At 38.5% G+C, this 17,576-nt stretch overlaps 3 protein-coding genes across 4 annotated transcripts in view; 2 read left to right on the top strand and 1 right to left on the bottom strand.

Moving 5' to 3' along the window:
• dnah5 (dynein, axonemal, heavy chain 5) overlaps nt 1-9,919 on the bottom strand; it is a 111,744-nt gene extending 101,825 nt beyond the window's left edge. The window contains exon 1 of one of the 2 annotated variants that reach the window (XM_039806393.1): nt 9,696-9,919. In XM_039806393.1, the coding sequence (XP_039662327.1) occupies nt 9,696-9,785 (90 nt within the window). In that variant the 5' untranslated portion in view covers nt 9,786-9,919. The remainder of the gene's footprint in view (nt 1-9,695) is intronic. The other variant, XM_039806394.1, reaches the window with a different exon arrangement.
• Nucleotides 9,920-11,364: 1,445 nt separating this feature from the next.
• LOC120562731 lies at nt 11,365-14,501 on the top strand. The gene is made up of 3 exons (XM_039806597.1): nt 11,365-12,705; nt 12,885-13,332; nt 13,568-14,501. The coding sequence occupies exons 1-3, from the start codon at nt 12,635-12,637 to the stop codon at nt 13,706-13,708; spliced, it is 660 nt and encodes a 219-aa protein (XP_039662531.1). The 5' UTR covers nt 11,365-12,634; the 3' UTR covers nt 13,709-14,501.
• Nucleotides 14,502-16,104: 1,603 nt separating this feature from the next.
• triob (trio Rho guanine nucleotide exchange factor b) overlaps nt 16,105-17,576 on the top strand; it is a 118,315-nt gene continuing 116,843 nt past the window's right edge. Inside the window, 1 exon segment of the mRNA XM_039805510.1 lies at nt 16,105-16,429. Within this exon segment, the coding sequence (XP_039661444.1) occupies nt 16,360-16,429 (70 nt within the window). The 5' untranslated portion in view covers nt 16,105-16,359.

Genomic DNA, 17,576 nt, shown 5'->3' with positions numbered 1-17,576 from the left:
AATGGAGTCAATATGAGGTCTAAAGATAAGTTGTGAGTCGAGCCAAAGGCCAAGATATTTAAACTCCTCAACATTGTCTAGAGGTGTACCATCCAGGAATTTAACCTCAAGAGAGTTATTTTGCTTATGGAGTGCAGATCTAGTTGCTAAAAGCATGCTATAGCACTTCTTTTTATTCAGTAGAAGCAGATTAGAGGAGAACCGTGTTTGAATACAATTGAAATCACATTTAAGTGAGGTTTGAATCTCAGATATGTCATGATTAGATGTATACATAACTGTGTCATCTGCGTATAGATGGACCTGACAATCTAAAGATATTTGTGGTAAATCATTTATAAAAATGGAAAATAAAAGCGGCCCAAGGGAAGAACCCTGAGGGACACCAGTTTCAATTATTCTAGGTTGAGAGAAAACAGCATTGAGAGACACACTTTGACGTCTGTAATGAAGATATGCATTAAAACAAAGAACAGCTGATTTGGAAAGACCAATAGCATATAGTTTATCAAGAAGAATATAATGATTGACCATGTCAAACGCCTTAGTAAGGTCAATGAAAATTGCACCAGTAGACCTGTTGTTATCTTGTGCAGAAAAAATATCGTTGGTAAATATTGTAAGAGCTGTTGTTGTAGAATGATAAGGTCTAAATCCATCCAACATTAGAAGATTTTATTTCTGAGATTGCCTGTTGGACATCAGAGGGATGAATTGTTGAAAATGAAAATGTGCCATTGTTCACAGTATTTGTTATGCTAGAAAAGGAGAGCTCAGATAACTGAGAACAACAGATTGAGGAAAAATGTTGATTGAGAGCATTGGACATTGACATAGGGTCAGTAATAATGTTATTATTCATTCTAAGTTTGATAGGAAGACTTTTATTGGTTTTGTCAATTAAAGAATTAAGTTTCTTACAGAATTGATTAGGGTTTTTGATGTCATCTGATAAAGAATACTTATAATAATTTGATTTTGCATTCCTTGTTTTGGTTGTACAATCATTTCTTAATTTCTTATATTCAGACCAATCAGCAGCGTCCTTTGTCATGTGATATCTGACCCAGGCTTTATCTCGTTGTTTAAATTAATGTACTAAATCACCATTAATCCAAGGATAATGACTCCCCTTGACCTTAACAGATGTCCAAGGTGCGTGCCTGTCTATGACATTAAGAACCTCTGACAGAAAAAAGTTCCAGGCATCTTCAACATAAGGGATCATTTGAAATCTAGACCAATTAATGCTTATTAAATCTTGGATGAAAGCATCTGTATTTAATTTTTTACACTGTCTTATCCTAATTACTTTAAATGGCAGACGAGGTAGTTTTATTTTTCAAACACAAAAAACAATTGAATGATCACTAAAACAATCAGATAATACCCCAGATTGAGATATTCCATTTGGATGGGTAACCAAAATCCAGTCCAGAAGAGACTTAGACTTATTAGTCACCCTAGTCGGATCAGTAATGAGTTGAGTGAGGTTGAGACCATTAAATAAGTTTTTCTCATGAAAAGATGAGCGATCAAGCCAATTACGATTGAAATCACCCAGTAAAATCAACTCATTTGCATAGTCTAAAGAATTAATAGTAGCAAGAATACAATTTGTCGATTCAACAGGGGAATTAGGAGGTCTATAAATGTTACCTATAATTATCTGCTTGTTTTCATGAAAAGCAATATTAACAAATAAGCATTCAAAATATACAGCTATCTCCTTTGGCATAATGAGTTCAGAAGATAAATGACAAGAGACATAGGTGGCTACTCCCCCACCACGAGTACACCTGTCTGCTCTATACAGAGTATAACCATCAAGTTTAACATCAGCATCAGATATATCGCTATTCAGCCATATTTCAGAGAGTGTGATAACGCTGGGCTTATTGTAAGAAAGCCAGGCTCTTAGTAAGTCGATTTTATGTGTCAGACTCCTAATGTTCAAATGTATAACAAATAAACCTTTACCTATACTGATTCTTCAGAAATAAATAAATAGGAGAGTTGGGGAGAAAAAGGTGAAGGGGAGGGGGAGAGCATATAAAACAAATGTTTACAAACATTTACACACAAACACAAACACTCACACACGCACACCACGATACACACACAAGAGCACAGCAACTGGTCAAACCTAGGCATAGTCTGGAATGAATTTAAAAGAAACAAGAAAAGAAAAAAGAAGTCAAACAAACAAGAATGCAGGCTCAAGCCACAAAAACATTAACTGGAAATGCATTATACATAAGCTATCCTAAATGTTTCACTATACAGACCACATTATTATGAGACAGCCCATAGGCTGTAGCAAAAAAAAAAAAAAAAGATAAATTGAAAGAAAAAAAAAAAAGAGATAGCCTAGTAGAACTCAGTGATAAGCTGCAAATGCTAATTAAAGAAACTAAATAATATTTATCAGCCACTGAATTCATTTTTTAATATATGTCCAGCCCTATAGGCTAAAGGGAATAAGAGAAAAACAAAAGCATCTCAATATTCTGGTCTGGAAGGAAATTATAAATCATTTCCATATCATGTAAACGTTCAAGAAATAAGCAAATACATCCAGATTACGCTACTGCAAACAAACAAACAAACATCAACAACAACCAATCAATAGACTACCTTAAACAGGCCAGGAGCAGTCCGTCATTTAAGTTGTAATTCCTGAAGAAACGTTTCAGCTTCCACTGAGGTTTTGCACAGCACCGATTTACCATCAGAGATAATCTTGAGCGTAGCAGGGTAGTGCAGAGAGTATTTAATGTCCAGTTCACGGAGTTTCTTTTTGATATCATCAAACTCCCGACGCTTTTGGAGAAGACTGGTACTGAAATCCGGGAAGATATGAAGACGTTTGTCATTGTACTTAAGTTCTTCTTTTTCTCACAAAATAAGCCCGCAGAATGATTAACTTTCTCAAAAATCATGGTAACATTTGCCAAGCATTAACAAAACTCTCTCAGGAACAATGGGTGAAAGCCACAGGTCACGTCAACACGGACAGCTGCTATAAGCACAACAAACTTGCAGGGTTGAAATGTACTTTTACTGCACACAGTTCAGTCAATTCAAGCATGAATTGTTTTTACTAATACTTGATGTAAACAGACTTTGTATTGGTATCAGTGCTCTGTTTACTCCTGTAAAGCATATCTTAAACATAAGAACAGAAGAGATCTTTTGTAACTAACCATGTGGAACACAAGGTTGGTTACAAAAGATCACACACGTTAAGACCAATGCAACACTAACTGCATAATTTTCATTTCTAGACTGGTGATCTCATTTCAAGATCAGTGATATTTATATTCGACTCCCCAAATGAGAAATATCCTGCAATGCTGAGCAGTTGTATGTAATTTCCAGTCAAGAAAAATTACACTTCCAAAAATATTTATACATTTTAAATATTGCCCATTGCTTCAAGTAAGTTTAAATAAACCACTGAAAAACTCTGACAATGAATCACACAAACCGTGTTAAAGTCAATAAAGATATACACACACATTATATACACACAAACACTCACATCACAGGTCGACCAGAAAAAAAGCAAGCCATCAGTTGCTGGGCGACCATCCGTTTCACGCCTTGTCTCTGCCTTTATTCCAAATTGTGTGAAAGCCAACTCAGTCTTCAGCCCAGAAACTAACAATACAGACACAATGCAGTGTGGTGCCGAATATTCAAACAAGCAGGAGTCTCTGCTGAATGCAATACACACAAAATACACTAGCCAACAATAACAGGCTCCAACAATGACAGACGGACACACACACACACACACACACACACACACACACACACACACACACACACACACACACACACACACACACACACACACACACATACACACACACACACACACACACTCACACACACAACACACACACACACATTTAGTTATTCCCATAACACAGAAACAGAAGCCAGTGCTGACAGACCCATGTAATAACATCTACAACATTAATAGCTTTCAGAAGCAAACAAAGCCCCATCCTGAGATAAGCTACAGCGAGACTGACAATCCCTATAATAAACAAACTGTGGCTTTTGGAATTAAAAAGAAAACAGCTTTGCAGGACATTTTAGCAGAATTATAGTCTGATAATTTATATAATTTTAAAAAAGCAATTCAAAATGTTTTTAGTGTCCTGCCAAACCTTGAATGAACATGGGAAATAATTTAGTCAATTTTAATCCACATTTTTATTCTGAGGAATAGAAATAACACGAGGTCTACACAGTTGTTGAAGATATGAAGTTTTGCAGCTGGTTTTGTCCTTTTAACTGTGCTAAATGAATGGTGCCCATGCTTGGTATAACACATGAGAATTGTGGATGGATAAACTAAAATGGTAGAGAACCCTCAAATGACACCACGACAAAAACAGCAGCAGTGCTACATGATTTATCTTACCTGAATGAGCTTGGAAACTGTTTTTTTCCAGAGCTGCTTTCTAAACACCTGCGACATGACAGCTCCTCGTCTCTCCGACTCAAACCCTTCTATATATACTCTATAACCTGCTAACCTCACTTTCTCATATAGGCCTACTCAGGGGAGCTGTAGACTCTCACTCTCAATTTGAGTATCCCTATCAAGTTGTCCGTGGTGACCAGTCAGCTCGCTGAGCTGAAGCTATGCCTGCTTTATGTTTAATGGCCATTCCAGTAAATAGTGTATGAGTTTTCACAGCCAGCTGTGGTCAGGATAGAACAGTTTAAACAAACTGACAGACATGAGCAGTTTGTGAACTATTACACACTGGTGCATCATATGCTCGCTTGTAAAATGCTTAGAGACCCAGGTTAATACACACAGACACAGGTGAAGAAAAGGAACCCAGCTCTGTATGCAAACACTATACATCCACAAACTAACATGCAGGAATGCGAAACACATGAACACACACACACACACCATGAGCCCACACCTCAGGTGTCACTGCTAGTAGCAAGCAGGACAATAGCTGTAATGTGCAAGTGGCAAACTAGTGCATAGAAGTGCTTAAGGGTGGATTCTGTGTTGAGCTCATGTCACGTTGATCTTATGAATGTAGTTAAATGTTCATTCAAGATCAGTAGCTATAGACTAAACTATGCAAATACTGTACTGTACTAAAAATGATGGGATATCACACATATTGCTATTTACCTTATCTCCAAAACCAAGTAATAGAAGAATGTTCTAACCTAAAGGCTATAACAACAAACAAAACAGGTCTGTTTTCTCAATTATATTGAATTTGACCAAATGTTTTCCTTTTTGAAACAATAGTATCAAAAAATTGCCATTCAATTCTTTCATGACAAACTTGACTCAGTCTACAATATTTGTTTTGGAATGATTGAGAAACTTGGTCCTCACTCTAGTCTAGTAAGTACATTTTTAAACATTTAGATCTGCATCAGCAGCCATCACACAGCTTTTGTGTCTAATTTCCTCTTCTGTATTCTCTGATATTTGATGATACAGTATGACAAGAGTAAAACGCCTGAAAGGCAGGAAAAAGAACTAATCTGACCTCACATTGTCATCTCTACCTATTACTTAGTGCACTAATTCTGTAATCTGTAATTGCACAGTGACTCGGTTTGGATGTTAACAGGGATGTTAAAATACAAATTTAACACAGCAAAAATTGATGAAAACATGATTTACATTTAAATTAAACTGTTAAGTGTTTGTCAAATGTATAATTCATGGAGGTGGTGTTTTTACAAAAAACAGAAAACAGCTCTGTTGTTATTTTCATCAAATAACTTGCACTTCACTGATCTATAAACATACAACGGGTGTTTAAATAATTTCTCTTTGGTCTATTGCATTAAGTACATTCAGGAAAAAGTGGAACTTTTTCAATGGTTGCCGTATCTTTCTCCGTTAATACACCAGACTGAGGCTGTTGTCAGATAAAATCAGTTGGTATTGCTCCTTGCGGGACGCCTGCGTAACCTGCAGCACGCTAAAATATCATACAACTTCATACATAAATAAAACCTGTTTTCCTAAGCTTTTCCCTTACTTCAGCCTTCTTGAACTTTTCTACCAGCCACATTTTGATACAAACACATCAGCTGTTAACTGAGTCCTGACACATTAATGATGAATTACATTTGGCCAAATTAGATAGCCCAGAAGCCAAGTTGTCTGTAACTTCAGAACTCTTGGGTCACCTTACCTTGTTTTGATAGTCTGGTTTAAAATGCAGCATTGTCGGACTTTCAGTCTGACACTTCTTTTCAGGTCAGTCCACCTTCTTAATTGGCTTTGCTTTTCATGACATTAGAGAATTACAGCTTCCAACAAAGAACTGCAGTATGTCAGCAATCAGCCTTCTTATTTGCTATGTGAGAAAGGTTACTGCCCTGAAATTATGAGAGTGTTGCTCCTAAAGGGGACTGCTAACTAGATAATGCGGTGTCGGATGGCCATCTGCATGCAAGGTAATTATCAAGGTCCTGCTCTCACCTTACACGTCTATTACAACAAAGTGATGGAGAGACAGGGTCTGAGAGGGGGTGGAAAGGTTGTTGATATATTTGAATACAGTGTGGGCAGGTGACATTTTTAGACACACACACACACACACACACACACACACACACACACACACACACACACACACACATGCAAAAACAGATAAAACATAGTGTCTCAGTGTGGTATAAATTTAAAAAAATAACCACATACCAAGACATTTTTCGGCCTCTTAAATATCACCAGGTTTCACAAACTAAACACCTCTATGCATTACCATTGTGTGCTAACTGACTGATACTAGTCATGTAGTGACTGTTGTAACAGCTACACAGAGAAAGAATATAATGGTGACATTTAACAGGAGTCAGCACTGTGCTTTATTATTCTAATATTCTAACATGGTAAGTCATAATTGCACTGGCAGTTTATTTCGCTTTCTATTTTCTCTTTACTTTTTGCATAAAGATGATTAATTTAATAGGAAAAAATGAACTTTAAAATTAAGTTTATTTAATGAATCATTATTATTATTATTATTATTATTATTATTATTATTATTATTTATCAAGCAGAAAAACAAAATTATGATTGTTCTAGCTTCTCAAATGTGAGAATTTGCTGCTTGTCTCCATTGTATATCATTGCAAATTGAATACAGGTTTTGAACACAACAAGCAATATGAAAATGCCACCTTTGGCTCTCATATTTGACATTTTATAGATTAAATGAATGATTGGGAAATTGAAATATTAGAGTATAATTAATATTATAATTAGTAGCTGATCTGGGGGGGACCTTAATCAATTAACCAGTGAATGCACACACACACACACACACACACACACACACACACACACACACACACACACACACACACACACACACACACACACACACACACACAAACAAACCTCCCACCAATTAATATTAAATTCCTTTAGCTTTTACTGTGGCAACCAGCAGATGAAAAGCACAGCTCTGTCTTAAGGATCTGGCTTGACAGCTTGATATTGAAGAAATGATTGCAAAGCTTTGCATTTAAAAGCAGTTGGGTCATTCATTTTTCAGTATGCCATGACTGATTTTCTAAGTTGAACTGTCTGGTTTGGAGCTGCCATGAAACAGGAGAGTGACTGTAAATTATGAATGAGAGGGTGGTGAGATCTGAAATAGAAAGACATAAGAGAAGGAGCAAAGCAGAGAAAGGTCCACTGGTCTCACAGGGGATGCTCACACTGACACAAACATGGAGAGCGTATTCACATCTGGTTTACGTAAAACTACATCAGGTTGTAGCACAATATGTCTCAGCAGTCAAAACAGCTCTGAGGACTCATTTTGACTTGCACTGTTTCACCTTTAATGGACTTTGTTGTCTATGTAGTCCTAACTAATCCTTGGCCGAAATTTTAATACTGGACTAAAACAAAATGGACAGTAGATGATAATAATAATATTAATAATAATAATAATAATAATAACTTTTATTTATATAGCGCCTTTCAGAATTACTGTGGCTAAGCTAAAGGAGGTTGTAGGTTGTGGTAAATAGGTGGTGTTTCAGTAGTTGTTTTGTTTATATATCTGTGTTATAGTTAACATATATATATATATATTTAGTTAGTTAGTTAGTTAGTTAGTTAGTTAGTTAGTTAGTTCAAGAATATCAATGAGTATTTGTCCAGATCATGATAGACCAGAATTATTTAGTTTTCTTTAAACAATTCACATTCTCACTGACCGCTTAGAACATTGCATGTGAAAGAATTTTCTCTTTAATTGTGGTCAGCAGTGCATTAAAATGAAAGTGAACTGAATCAATCTGAAGAAAAGATTGTATTAGTCTAAATATGTAGTCAATGGAGCAGGTCCACAGAGTCAAGTTGCTGTGGCTTCTAGTGACTGCAGAGTTGTTAAATCATAAGTAGCCTGTATAGTGCAGTATTTATCTTTAAGATTGTAACCTGTGTAAAAATGTTACAAGGTGTAAATAGGCATTAAAAAAATGTAAAAAATAAACACACAGATTACAAAACTCACAAACAAAACCTTCAAATAGTTAACACTCATATGCCAATTGTTTCCGCTTTGACCTTTATGATGGTGGAAGTGATGAATCTGAACTGATTAACAGATACAAACTAAATTACACATATCTGCCACACATATAAACAAATGATTCCCTTATTACAGTGACTATTTTGGTAATGACATTAATAAAATGCACCAGAAGTAAAACATGTCTTTGTGGAACATCATCCAGCCTTCTGAGGTTTATCTAACATTACAGAAACTAGACACTACCATCTAGTGGACTGAGGCTCATAATACAGCCAACACATCCAGTAGGTTGTGATCCAGCTATTTTTGACTACTGCTGGGAGGCCAGTGAGTCAGTGTTGTGGTTCTCAGAGCAATTATCAGGGCTTGGAGGATTCTTGAGTTGAAAATGAAGTGCAGATTAATTACATCATCTTTTCTCACATTTGAGAAAAGGGAATTCTGATGTAAGGTTTCACTCTCCCAACTCACGTCATCCTACTTTGAGTTAGCTACACCTAGCTGTGCTAAATAATGGTAATGTATCTGAGGCCAATGTTAAGTTAATAAACAAAATTTAATATTGAGCACCTTTTTAATTTTTAATTATTATTTCTAGCATACCCAGTTTTGGGCTAAGCTTGTTTTGAAGTGCTAAATAAAAATAAAAATTAACAACCTCATTGGTTGGAGACATGTATGTAGCATTTTAAATTACAATTATTTGACTAAATGATAATTAATCACAAAACAAGACAAAAAAATATATCTGAGCTTGCCAAAAGGATGAAAGGGAAATCTGTTTTTGCATATATGACTGCAAATGTGCCAGCTGGTAAAATTGGATAACTGTGCACAACTAAATAAACAAAACAATCCTACCAGTGATATCAGAGTGGTATTTTACAGATATCATATAGGCCTAATAACCTAGATGCTGATGTAGGGATTCTTTAGACCTAATAGCCTACCTAAAAGCAGGCAACCACACTCACAGAGATCTCTCTAGGCCATATTGACCATACTAGACAGTTATAAGGGTTATTAGGGTCTGCATTCCCCCTGAATGTGGGGACACTGAGAAGATATTCCTCATAGACTTTCATTTCATAAAGTGTGACGATGCTATGATTATCAAATTCAGATTACCTGCATCTCCTTGAGTGACTCCACTGGGACAGACGGTTGGGTGGGTCTGTTCCTGTAGCTGACTTTGGCGAGTCGAGAGTTGAAGGACATGGTTACAACATTCCTTTACATAAATGCCTCTTATATTACCAGACTTTAAATCTCCAAGCTTCAAGTAGCCTACGTTGTTTATTTAGGCTACAATTTAGTTTTCCTGGTTGAAGCGCCTGATCTTCTACACGTTTTCCAAGTGGTGACCATGTATGTTGTTAGTGGTTTCCAAGGTAACGAGGCAATCTGTAAAAGGGACAAACAGGGTAGTGGGCTGGTCACATAGACAATAAGGCTGGTTTAGAAAGAAATGTAGCTAGACAATTTATTTTATTTTATTTACACAGAAGTCTTTCAAAATAGAAAAAAAAATACCGTAGGCTAATCGCATGAACAGTTGAAAGTAGCCTACGGACAGACAGAGGACCACAACAAAGGCCAGGAATCAGTTCCACTTGTCGGAGCAGGAAAGCAGACAGGTCAAGTCACGTTGTTTTGTAGACCCGGAAGACGGTAAAATTCGTGCTATTTTTGTACTTCTCTTAAAAAGTCAACTGCTCTTTCTTGACCATAATAGGTTAACAGATAGGCTAGCAAGTCAACTATGCTAGTTTTTTAAAAAAAAACTATCGGTAGATAGCTAATGAAGTTATAGTCGTTAGCCTACACGGACAGTTAGGCCTATATCCAAAATTTAAAACCCCATTAGTTTTGCGCCCCGGCTTTTGTTATGCTACCTGATTTTTTTTCAGAATCTGCCAGGTAGCCTACCAAGCTGAAATAACGTCCCAAAGGCTTCATTTTTAATCCTTTGCTGCACCCGACCGGAACCCGAAAAATCAAAAAATGATACAGAAAGTGGCATAACAACAACATACAGAGACAAATGAAGACATTTTCCCATACTTATGGAATGGTTATTTTTGACATTTGACAACAATTTCTGGACAAAAATAGCAAAAAAATGCCAAAGATGTGTAGAGGATCAACTATTTTGTCGTTTTCTCAAGCGCATAGGGTGATTTCTTTTTCACAACCTGCTATTCATTCAAGTGTCTATTTTAAGATTAAATTGGTTAAGCTGAAATAATGTCCAAATGCTTTATATTTAACCCTTGCACCAAACCCGAAAAATCTAAATATGATATAAAGTGGCATAACTTTTGATGTAAACAATTTACAGAGACAAATGACACATTTTCTATACAATTCTGACCCAGGGAAATTGTTATTTGTTATATTTTACAACTTGACTATCGATCTATGGTCAAAAACAGCAAAAAAGCTCATGTGACGTTTTTATTATACTAATAGCAGTCTGAAATGGGGTTTATTTTAACCTTTTACTGCACCTATCCTGAACCTGAAGAAATTGAAAATAGCTTTACTTTTGAAGTAAACAAAAGAAAGCAAATTAACTTAATTTCTTTTTTTTTTTAAACTACAGAAATAATTCCAAAAAAGGTCCAAAAAGTTGACTGAGCATCAACTGCCAGTTTTGGAATTTGGTGTTGCAGTTGGTGGCCGTCGGTTGGTACCTGCAGATCGCCATCTCGCACTGCTCTCTCTTTTTGAAACTATAATTAAGATACCTTTGTAGTCATAACTTAAAGTAATTTTTCAACAGTTTTTACTATAATCAGGCTTTTGGAAATCAAATCTGTATTCTTGACTAGCAGTGTTGGTAGCTTAGTTGGTAGCTAGCTAAAGTTTTTGTTTTATTTTCAGGCTCAATACTTCATACGTACTTACCATGGGGAAAATTAAACATTGTAACACAGCGGAAGTGCCTCGAAAGAGTATTCTTTCCCTAACATGTATTTTACTTGTCTCAACTCTTTCTGAGTATGGTAATTTTACCACGCTAAACGCATGCAAGGGGGCGGGGGGCAAGCGAGAAGCTATCATATCTACACAGTATCCGAGATATGAGACTCTGTGAAGAAGCCAGTTCACCATACCGCATGATGGATATTTGTGAACAGATTCCACTAACATTAGAGGACTTGCCTTTGGATACAATTGGCTATCACCAAAACTGCTATAAAAGCTTTACAGGGAAAATAGATTGTTTACAAGTGTCAAAGCCTTCTACATCTGGTGAATCATCATCATTGAAAAAGGACTCTGCGCCATGTCAAATTTCTGTCAATTCAATCGAAAGGAGCTCCAAGAAGGTGTTCCTTCTTGTTTCCCAATCAGTGCATTTTCTGTGACAAAGCACAATCCAAGTTCAAGGGCAAGACTGAAGAGCTTACAAAGTTTCAGAGTTGGAAACACAAGGAACCAGCCTGGAAAGTTATTGAACCTAGGGCACAGGAATTAAAGAAAGAGGCTCTTTATCGCAAGGTGCAGGGCAAGGAGCTTTTTGCAATGGAAGCTAAGTATCATCCATCATGCAGAAACAACTTCAACACAGAGTACCAAACCCATGAGCGAGGAAGGGAGAGGGCAGAAAAGGCAGCAGGCAACATTGACAGCCTGCAGGCCCAGAAGATAGCAGCACATAACAGGTCGTAGTGTATGGTAAAGGATTACATTCTTAGGAGTGTGATTGAATGCAAAGAGGTTGTCCAGCTAAGATCCATGTGCAACTTGTACACGAAGACATTGGAAATTCAAGGTTTTCCTAATCCTGAATACCGCAGTGAGAAATTGGCAAGACGGTTACAAGGAGACAAACACATCTCTCATGAACTCACATTCTCCAAGGTGCAACACCGTGGGTGTATTGAGTCAAACCTCATATACAGCCCTAGCATTACTGTAGATGAAGCAGTTGGATGTGCATACGAACTTGGAACAGCTGACCAACTTCAAGAAGCAGCACTCACCCTCCATTCTCACATTATAAAGGCATTCAGGAGCTACCATGGCCCCAGACAGCACAGGAGCTATATGCCGTGAAGATGGACGTACTTCTTCCAGAGCATCTTGTACAATTTCTGAGCTCAGTGGTGACTGGAACACTTGATAGTAGGTGAGTTATAATTAAATTTACTGCTCACGAGGTCCTACATTGTCAATGCTGAACTCTTTTTGATACAGGTATTTGATTTTGATATTTACTAAAGCAATTTTCTGTCTTTGTAGCGCACAACCATCCTTTCACGACTAGGACACTCAGAAACATATGTTCTGTTTTGCTGTTTTTCACAGCGAGTGGGACAACCTGAACAGAATCACGAGCAATGTTCATGGCTCAAATGTTGTAAACAGCGCCGGGGGAATCATGATTCAAGAGGTGAAGGAGAGCCATGTGAGCACCAAGAAGAGGACCCTTCCTCTCTACGACAGGTCATCCAAGATGAGAAGCTTTAAGATCACGCCTCCCGAAAACGCTCCCAGAGCTGGCATTCAGATTCCATCAAAGCCCAGGAGAGGCTCAGGCGTGGCTTTACTGAGAAGTATAATTGATGGTCCAAATACCTGGAAGCCCTATGACTTTAAGTCATTCCTTGGTAATGAGCTGAACAAGAAGCAGCTATGTGACCTGCTTCTCAAGGTCTGGGGGAGCAATGAGGCAGCATCCCGGATTGAGAAGAGTATGAAAGCAGTGGTGTGTGTTAATGGGAAATCCTATGACCTAACATCAACAAATGGAAAGGTAAGTTGACAGAAGTCTTAAGCAGTCAACCTATACACAATGCTTTGAAAAAAATATTTAGGCTCTACAATATTAGGTAGACCAAATGGCTCTGGAATTGTGAATATTCTCGACTTCACATATGTACAATTGCAGACCATATTTGGGCTCTTAAACATTTGAAGTCATGCAGTTGTTGTCTTATGTATTAATTGTTACATTATGTAGTAGCATTTAGTTTCTTTATTTGTTACAGGGCCAGACTTCTGAGATCTATGCACTGCGGTCCAACCAGGAGGAGACAGACAGCCGCATTGTCCTGTACTTCCACCACGCTGTCAATTCTGATGATCCTCCTCTACCATGCAAACAAGATCAACCTCTCAATCTACCTTGACCACGGCTCTGGCAAACATTGCATACTCATAAATGTGACGGAACTGTCTGAATCACTGGGCCCTGACTACTGTAGCACCCTGATGGGATTCTATGTCTTTACTGGGGGGGACTGTACCAGCAAAGGAAAGGTGAATCCCCTGAATAAGCTACAGCAGAATCCTAAACTCCACAATGCTTTCAGGCAGCTTGGTGCAGACTGGCTGGTCACAGATGAGCTTCAACAGGGGATGGAGAGCTTCACGTGCATCATGTATGGCCAAGCACGGATGACATCAGCTGACGCAATACGAGCCAAGATGCTGAGAAAAATGGTCGGTGCTGACAAAGTCCGGGACTCAAAGTCAAAAGTAGACCTGTAATGCCTGCCACCCCCCAAAGTCTGTCTCATCCCACATGTACAGAGAGCCAACTACAGAGTTGCCTGCTATATAGAGCAGACGAGGCAATAATCGAGAGCCCCAAGCCATATGATCCAGGCATGGGCTAGGAGAAGACAGGAGAGGAGGAGGTGTTGGAACCTGTTTGGACAGTTGGACCCATCCTCCCTCCTTCTCTTGTTGAGGTACTGGCTCAGAGAGCAGAGTCTGAAGAGCAGGCAGCTCTTGACAAGGTAGCTGATTCCAACAACAACAACTTGTCTGTGGGTGAAGAGGATGGAGAGTATGAACATAATGATGAGGATGAAGTGCTGGAAGAAATAGACTTCGAAGATCTCTTCAGTGATGATGAGGAAGATGAGTAGTTTAGGTTAACTTTTATTATTTTTTGGCCATAAATAAAAAAAAAACAGAGTCAATATGTTGTCAAATAAAATCATTCCATTAAATTTATGGGGTCAGAATTGGATAGAAAAGGTGTCCTTTTGTTTCTGTAAGTTGTTTACATCAAAAGTTATGCCACTTTATATCATATTTAGATTTTTCGGGTTTGGTGCAAAGGGTTAAAAATGAAGCATTTTGGACATTATTTCAGCTTAACCAAATTAATCTTAAAATAGACACTTGAATGATAAAGAAATAACAGGTTGTGAAAAACAAATCACCCTATTCGCTTGAGAAAATCCTCTACAAATCTGTGGCCATGTTTTGCTATTTTTGTCCAGAAATAGGGTCAATATGTTGTCAAATGTCAAAAATAACAATTCCATTAAATTCCTGGAGTCGGAATTGTATGGGAAAATGTCTTCATTTGTCTCTGTATGTTATTTACTTCAAATGTTATGCCACTTTCTGTATCATTTTTAGATTTTTCGGGTTCCGGTCGGGTGCGGCAAATGGTTAAACATGAAGCCTTTGGGACATTATTTCAGCTTGGTAGGCTACCTGGCAGATTCTGAAAATAGTTTAAGGATTTAAAAAAATCAGGTGGCATAAAAAAAAGCCTGGCGGTGCGCTCGTGGACCCCTGTTTCCATCTAGACTATCTCTTTTTTAATTTACGAGTGACGTTAGCCTAATTTAAAACCATGACCACGAGCGTAACTAAGTTACTACAGCTATGCCTAATTAATTACAGGTGTGTCTAATTGCTGAATCAATCAGACTGATGACAGGCCTAAACTGTGCGTAGCCTAAATCAGAACGTCAGTTTAAGTATTTGTGTGATATAGGACATCTACTTCAAATTAGTAAATGATGCCTTATTATTAGGTCGGCCGGAATGTCAATGCAACGAGGCAAACTGAATAGGCCTACTCCTTACACATAGCTCAACTACCCAGAGCAATTTGTGCAGGCAACCCCCAGATGGCAGCAGTGCACTGCTCCTAGTTGAAGGAACAGAGCTGCAGCTATCAGGGAGAACTGTGTGTTAGATTTGTGGGGCAAATGACCTCATACTGTAGCATCATCTTCATCACTAGGAGATGAAGAGATAATTGAACAAGCATTCTCCTTCGTCGTCATTGTCTCCTTATCCGCTAAAACACGATTAGTCTGACGTGCAATGTATGTAAAAAAGATTACCATTGTGAACGACTAGGCCATAACTGTTAGGAAACTAAATAATGCAACACCAGAACTCAATGATGGGAATATTAAAGAATGTAGCTATAAGGGCCTATATAATAAGATCAAATAGCCCACTATCACTGCTACTAGGCTTTAAAAAAAGCATGTTTATCAAAATGACATATCACATAACATGAGGGCTTGAGCAATTAAGGCATGAAATCCTGAAGAATGACTCCCACGCAGCCCGCATCAGGACCGCAGTGAGCGACGCTGGGGGCTGCTGATGTAGCCTACTGTGGCGCACACTAAATTTGGGTGGCGCACAATGCACCAAAACTCCCCGAAACGGAATCCCAGGATATCCCACCCCCACCCACCACTCGAAACGGAATAGCCCTCCTCCCTCAGTCCTCCTCCCCTCCTCTTTTACCTCCGCCTTCTCTCACTATCACCCCCATTCCTCCGCCTCCCTTCCCTCACGTCCCAACTCGGGAGCGCCGCCGATCGGTCGCCAGGATTTTCCATTCTCGGCCAAAATGGAGGAGGAGGTCTCTCGCTTAATGAAGGGAACACAGATTGTATGACCGGATCTGCTTCAATGAAAAGCGTTAGGATCTGCTTTAGCTGATAGATAATTATTGCAACAATAAACGCTTTTGAGGATAGCTATTGCTATTTCCGCAGATGCGACCACAGCCATGAGTGCAGGAGAGGGACTAGATGAGGCTGCGAAGGACGCGGCAGACATAGCGGCGTTTTTCAAATCTGGTAAGTCGGGAAGGGGCGAGTCTGGCTCTGGGAGAGCTACAGTAGAGCTGTCGGTGTGATCACTGGTGGTCTGCAACATTGTTTCCAAAAATGACCAAAAAAAAGCACTGACGGGGTTCATGGGCGAGATGCCTAGCCTACTGCGCTTCGGATATGCTGGAAAGATGCGCACAGCTTGTAGTTATTTAGCCTACCATATTTAAGTCCACTGACTTGTCATCCCGTAGGCTTTGATGACAACAGCTTGAATAACACCTCGTGAAAAATGTGCATTTGATTAATAGGCAGTGACCCCATTTTGGGTTGGACCAAGGAGGCGACAAGGTGTGGATGGTTACAGCTCGAACAGTCTGTCCGGGCTTTACGAGTATGTCGACGTTACAGGCTGTATATCACGAACCCCAAGGATGTGGGTCGAACATTTTGCAATTACATTTTTGTCTTCAGAGGCGTGTAGATTGAAGAATTGTGTAAACTAACATGACATCATGCATCACTCTTAAACCAGGTCTCTCACATCTGATGCAGGGATAGAGGCTAGGCCATTGACGCACGTATGGGCAATAGGTTGCACCCAACGCACTGGGCCCGTCTGAGTCTGATATGATGGCATCATGCTAACAAATAAGGATAGGCCTGCATACCTTATCACTCTGCATCCAAACATAGACACCTTATATAGGGGGCTGCACTTATGCCTGATATCAGCCAAATAATAACACATTGGGACTTTTGTCATGTACTTTGTGCTTGAGAAACATTATTATCTTAGGTATTGTTGTAAGTGCATGGTGTAATTTACATTACACTATTCTTACTCTAATGATAATAATCCTTTACCAGGTAGCCTATAGTCAATGCTGACTTTGTAATATTATGGTGTATATCATATTCCTATAGGAAAGTATGTATTTACTGTAATATTGGTACATCAATGTATCATACAATGTTTCCCCATCAACATGTGCTTTAGTTTTGGTTTTCAAACCTGTATAACACGCATTTCTAAGTGAATGTCAGTGTTTTAGAGCTGTCACTCATCATTATGTGTTTGGATTAGATATTGTTTTCTTATTCTAGCCAACACCCTCCTGGATCTGAATCCACCATCAAGCCCCCACTTGTTCTAGCCTTATAAAATGCCTCT

Source organism: Perca fluviatilis, chromosome 7 (assembly GCF_010015445.1).
Source record: "Perca fluviatilis chromosome 7, GENO_Pfluv_1.0, whole genome shotgun sequence".
Lineage (NCBI taxonomy): Eukaryota > Metazoa > Chordata > Actinopteri > Perciformes > Percidae > Perca > Perca fluviatilis.
This window is presented reverse-complemented; position numbering and strand designations above follow the sequence as displayed.